This window comes from Trachymyrmex septentrionalis, unplaced genomic scaffold (genome assembly GCF_001594115.1).
Source record: "Trachymyrmex septentrionalis isolate Tsep2-gDNA-1 unplaced genomic scaffold, Tsep1.0 scaffold11, whole genome shotgun sequence".
In the NCBI taxonomy this organism is placed as follows: Eukaryota; Metazoa; Arthropoda; class Insecta; order Hymenoptera; family Formicidae; genus Trachymyrmex; species Trachymyrmex septentrionalis.
In genome coordinates this window covers 1113658-1119307 of record NW_017304228.1, presented here as the reverse complement: position 1 = coordinate 1119307, position 5650 = coordinate 1113658, and the positions used below count along the sequence as shown (strand labels likewise).

At 33.2% G+C, this 5650-nt stretch overlaps 1 protein-coding gene across 1 annotated transcript in view; it reads right to left on the bottom strand.

The window, feature by feature from the left end:
- The window catches only part of LOC108749721 (cAMP-specific 3',5'-cyclic phosphodiesterase-like), a 192396-nt gene extending 187333 nt beyond the window's left edge, over nt 1–5063 (bottom strand). Inside the window, exon 1 of the mRNA XM_018488691.1 lies at nt 4581–5063. Coding sequence (XP_018344193.1) covers nt 4581–4801 — 221 coding nt within the window. The 5' untranslated portion in view covers nt 4802–5063. The remainder of the gene's footprint in view (nt 1–4580) is intronic.
- Between the last annotated feature and the right edge of the window lie 587 nt (nt 5064–5650).

The following is a 5650-nucleotide window of genomic DNA, read 5'->3' as shown; positions in this document are numbered from 1 at the left end:
CTCTCTCTCTCTCTCTCTCTCTCTCTCTCTCTCTCTCTCTCACTCTCTTTTCATTTCGATTTTACATCAACGAGTGGCAACATCAGTAAGAACAACATATCGATTTAAAGTGCTATCAATTCGTCTTAGGAAGTAAGAAAAAGAGAGAGTGAGAGAGAGTGAGAAAGAGAGTGAGAGAGAGTGAGAGAGAGAGAGAGAGAGAGAGAGAGAGAGAGAGAGAGCAAGCAGAATAAAATAAGAGAAAAATAAATCGGAAAGTATCGTACTTCTGCTTTACTTTAAAAATCGATGATATATCTTCAGGAAATTTAAATCATAGACGACATACGACGCCCACATCCTCGTACCATATGGTTTTGTGGAAAAATCAGAGAGAAACATCGATATACTATTTGCATTCTAACTTCCTATTTCACGCATTAGTTATTTCAGATTTTTCAACTTTTTGGTTGAACAGAAAAGGAAATAAAATGATAAAACACATGAGATGATAAATTACCAATTTATACGAGTTGATAAATGATAGATGATAAAAAGATGAATGGTATAACATTGTTTTTTTATCGTTTTTCGGATCAGCCTTTGACAAAGAACTAATAAAGTCAACAGAATATACTTGTAATTTTATAATGTCTCTTCTTAAAGAATTGATTCAATAAATAATTCTTACCATACTTTCTCTCATAAATTCGTGTTCTCTCGTTATAAAAAAATCATCTCATTCGTATATAGAAAATGACGAATTTAACATAAATATATATTCGATAAAGAAAAAATTTTATAAATTTAAATAAATTATAAATTTTTTGAAATAAAAATATAAAACATTATTTGCAAAGCAAATGTAAGAACATTAGCGATCAAGGACGAGCAATAACGATAATTAGAAAATAAGAGAATTATTGGAAAATAGAAATTAATAAAATAGTTCAATGTTTTAGAATTTAGAAAAAAATAAAAAAATATTTCAATTGTAATCTAGTCTTCATCAATTTGAAAAACAGTATCACAATAAATTATAGACCATGAGTAGAAATAGATTGAAAAGACTTTAAAACACAATTAAAAATAAATATAATAAAAAAAAAACAAAAACATTACAATCATTGCAACAAGGTGTTAAAGAATCGAAAATTAATATTTAAAAAAAGATAAAAGGCATGTCAAACGCAATAAATTATAAAATATAAAATATAACAATTATTCACGTTAGATGACGATTGAGCAAATTCGATGATTCTTAGTAAATCGATTTTAACAGATTTAACTAATAAAAAATCATATGCACAAATAACAAAATTAATTTCAAGTTCTTCTTACGCTACACAAAAAAAGTAAAAATTAATTTTAAAAATTAATTTTTCCATTTTATCTTCAACGCTTCTGAATGAAAACTTTGAACGTCAAGTCGAACAACGTTATCATACATATACGATGATATATCATTTATCTTCCACTACAGACAATGAAGTCGACAGAAGAAGACAAATGAAAAAGAATAAAACCATAAGCTGCATCGCGATCTATAATAACCGGATTCTCCGGTCGGATCTCCTGGCTCGTGCAGATGTTGGCAGAAAATGCAATTTAAAGGCATTCACCTCTGGCAAAGCGTGTTTTCCTTTCTTCACGCGAGAGGATAGATCTTAGTAGAGGAAAAAAAGAGGACGAACAATCTCTTGTGAGAGTTTACTGCCTTGATAAGGTAAGCGTGTTTGTTATAAAAGGAAGGAGAATTACGCTGGAATTAAATTATATAAGATAATAGTCGTTTTCGCATGACAAAAGATACACAAATTTTTATGTCCTAGCTTTGTCACGATGTCTCTTTCAATTTTGTACATAAAACGTATATAAAAACAGGTTATTACTTTTTTTTTTAGTTAAATACGCGAAGTACAAAATAAACGTTATCAAATGATAATTTCTATGTAAATTATGTAACCATGTAAATCGCGAAAGCAGTCCGTTGCCGCACGGCTATCGCACACGAATCTGGCGCTGTGTAGTATGCGACCGGAGTATTAATAGTCAATTGTTATCGCTTTACGAACGTCTTGTACAAATGTGTATGATGACGCGACTCACCTTTTGCGGGGCCATTTGCACATGCCATTTACGCGCATTTACGATCTCGCATATATCGTTCTCTGTCTCCTTTAACTACTTTCAGGTATGTTTTTTTCAGTAAAACATCAATAAAAATTATAAACTACGTATGAAATACCTTCACAATATACAAACTACAGTTTTATAACGCACAAGTTTCAACGCGCGTAAAATCTAAGAAAAGCTCTATAGAAGTCGAATAATCAGAAAATCCAAGAAAGAACATCACCTAACAAAGTATAAGCAGTTAGAAAATACTAGCTAGTGGACACAAGTGGATTAATTTAATGAAACCATAGCAGTCTCTTCTTCTCAGATGGCTCCATCCAGAAGAAAAACACGGACGTACTTTCTTTTTATGTCTCACAAGTAATTCGTAATATCTTTATCTATAGCCTGTTTAAGAATCTTATAAAAAAAGCGCGACAAAAAAAAATATTTTCCCACGTAAAAAAAGAGATCTTATAATAACGTTAAAAATATATTTTCTTCTACATTCATAATATTACTGTATCCTGTTTTTAATTTAAATATAATCAATCGTAAAAATCACCTATTTATTGTAAAATCTTAATTTAATGTTTCTCTGTTAAAATATTAATTTCGAGTCAATGTATGCATGTAACGAGACATAGTTTATATTTCGATGATGCGTGTAATGTAGTTTCCACAGGCCAACTTTGTGCTTGGTAAAAACAAAATGCGAAAAAATTAATATGCAAATATTTGTATGTAAAATGGGGAAAAAATTAAAATGAAATAAACACACAACAGTAATGAAACCAATTAGTGGATAATGACGCGCGTTGGCCTACGTTCCCAACATATTTTACACAAATCTTCGTTAACGGCAATGTGGAATATTTATGCGATAATCAGTTGCAAATAAAACTTTACTACATTGTGCTTACACAAAGAACGAGTTGAATAAGATGCAAGCAAACTGTTACTAAATTACTATAAGGATTGAAAAGTAGAGAATTGCTTAACGTAGAAAACTTCACCGATGTTAACATTGTTAATCCAAACAAAAAGAAGAACAGACAGCACAGTCATGAGAAAGTCTATCATTCAATTTTAATGTTGTTTAAAGTAACACGATTATTTTCGCATAAACTTCTCCAAATTATAACGACAGTCTAAAACCGCACCGTACAGTTATCCTACATTAAAGGTCTCGAGGGAACTAGAGTATCTACTCGTTACACATTGAGATAACCGAAACTTGATCACTATGCCTGTGATACGTATTTTCCCTGGAAGCAAACTTAAAGTATGTACATATTTTACACTGTCAGATACCTGAAATGGTGTAACCCAATCCCTTGAGTTAATTAATATTTTGTTATTTTTAACTTCCACCTGTATTAAAATGTACAGCAATCCGTTTCAGTAGTGTTTGAATTGCTTATTTTCTAAGTAAATAACGTTTATAATGTATGCACTTAGTAAATAATAAGCTAAATTTGAGTCAAATTTAATTTAATTTCATGTGTTAAATTGTAACTTCCGCTGTTTTAGTTAAATAAAATACTAAGTAAAAGCAAAACGATTTATAGAAATTATTAAAAATAACTCAAATTGTGAATATAATTCGCCTTATAATCCATATAATTATGGATTTAATAGTGTACGTAATTAAATTTGTTTTATGTTAAAAAATGTTATGTTAAAAAATGAATCATGAAAATCAATCATGATCTCTTCAATAACATTTCTCTTCGCAAAACTGTTCAGTGTTAAAAGTTTTTATTAGATAATAATAAATTATTTGTATAGTAGAAGAAAAAGATAGAAAAAAGAAAAGAGAACAAACTCTCCCTGCAAAAAGTTCTTTTTTCTTCTTTGACTTTTTCTCTCTTTTACCTATATTCGCCATAAATCATTATTAAAAACTAAATAACAGCTTCGATTATTTAAGTTGAAGATCTCTTCTTTTCTTTCAACCAAGTTATCAACAGTTTATAATACTTATTTATTTATACAAGATTTTATACAAAACAGTTTATAAGTTTATAGTTTTGTATAAATAATTAGCGTGTAATATATCATAAAATATCTATTACTTTTTGATTCTGAATCTATAATACGTCGATTAAACAATCTATATATACATTTGATTGCGATACATGAAACTGTCATATTTGCATAAAGGGCTTATGATTAGCTGCAGTATATCTTATGGATATAATATATATAGATGCAAGGAAACGAGAGATCATTTCCGTTAGATAGTTAGGTATCAGCTCACGAAGTGAACTCACCGGAGGAGTTAATAGTAAAACGTTTCCGAGTGTATAAAACAAATTCGCATATGAGAGACGAGCGTGCGCGAATGAGTCCGGAATTCGAGGTCGTATGTTACGGTCGCATGGGACGCATATTAAGTGGTTAATTAATAATTTCTCTTCATACAGTTTCCCCGACAAATTTCGTTCTCCGGATGGCGTCTCAATTTACGATATACTCACCTGCAAATCCAAGAATGTCGTCTCCTCGGTACGTTACTCGGCGGAACCAGCAATAAGGGAACCGTGCCCCTCGTCATGCCACCGGAACCGCCGCCGGAACCGCCGCCGTCACCGTCGTCTACCGGAAGCCGAAGCTCCGGCACCTGGAGGCTGCTCATTCTCGACACTCCACTCCCAATCGTAGCGTTCACGTCATCAGAATGTGTCGTTAACACCGACATCTTCGCATATCACTCGCCGGCCGGACATCATTAATCCTCGCGCTTCAACGAGCTTCGAGGGGATTCTCGACGACGTGATTTCACACACACTCGGATATTTCACGCGGACGCGCCTCGATCAGAGCAGCGTTTCTCAGGATCTGCATGCGCGACCACGACATTCTCCTCTATCCTCCGGCGATATGAAAGCTTGCATTCACCGTTACGTGAGATAGTGAAGCTTGCGCGTTGCGATCGAAGCACTTGCGACTGATCTACGAAGCAATGGCTGCGTTCAGCAGAGAAAGCAGCTTTGCAACTGTTGTAAAATTCTTCAATATGATTAGTTTATACAATTCGATCTATAAGCAACCAAAAGCAAGACTCAACCGTATTCAAGAATTTTGCAACAGTTGCAAAGCTGCTTTTTCTGCTGAACGCAACCGTTGCCATTACGAAGCGCTATAACCGCGTCAAACTTTGAAAGGTTCGATAAGAATCGAGGTAGTCGATCGATCAACGGAATGATTATCTAATTGAACGGTCAAGTGGTGTCAAAGATCTAACAATTACAATTCATCATTTATTGATATTCATCATTAGTCAGATTTCTTCCGTTAACTGTATTTTTTGTTGATGATAAAACGTCAGACTGTAACCTTGAAGAATGTTAATCTAATTACACGTGCGGAAGGACTTTGTTGACCAGGAATGCAGGCCTTCACGCGTAAAGAAAACACGAAGACGTCATCTCCGATTCGCGTTAATAACTCGATCCAGTTGATATACGATCGTACGGTTCGTCGTACGCCACAGTGTCCGTTTCATGATTACGAATGAAGATGACAAGTGTTTCAGTGACAGGCAACT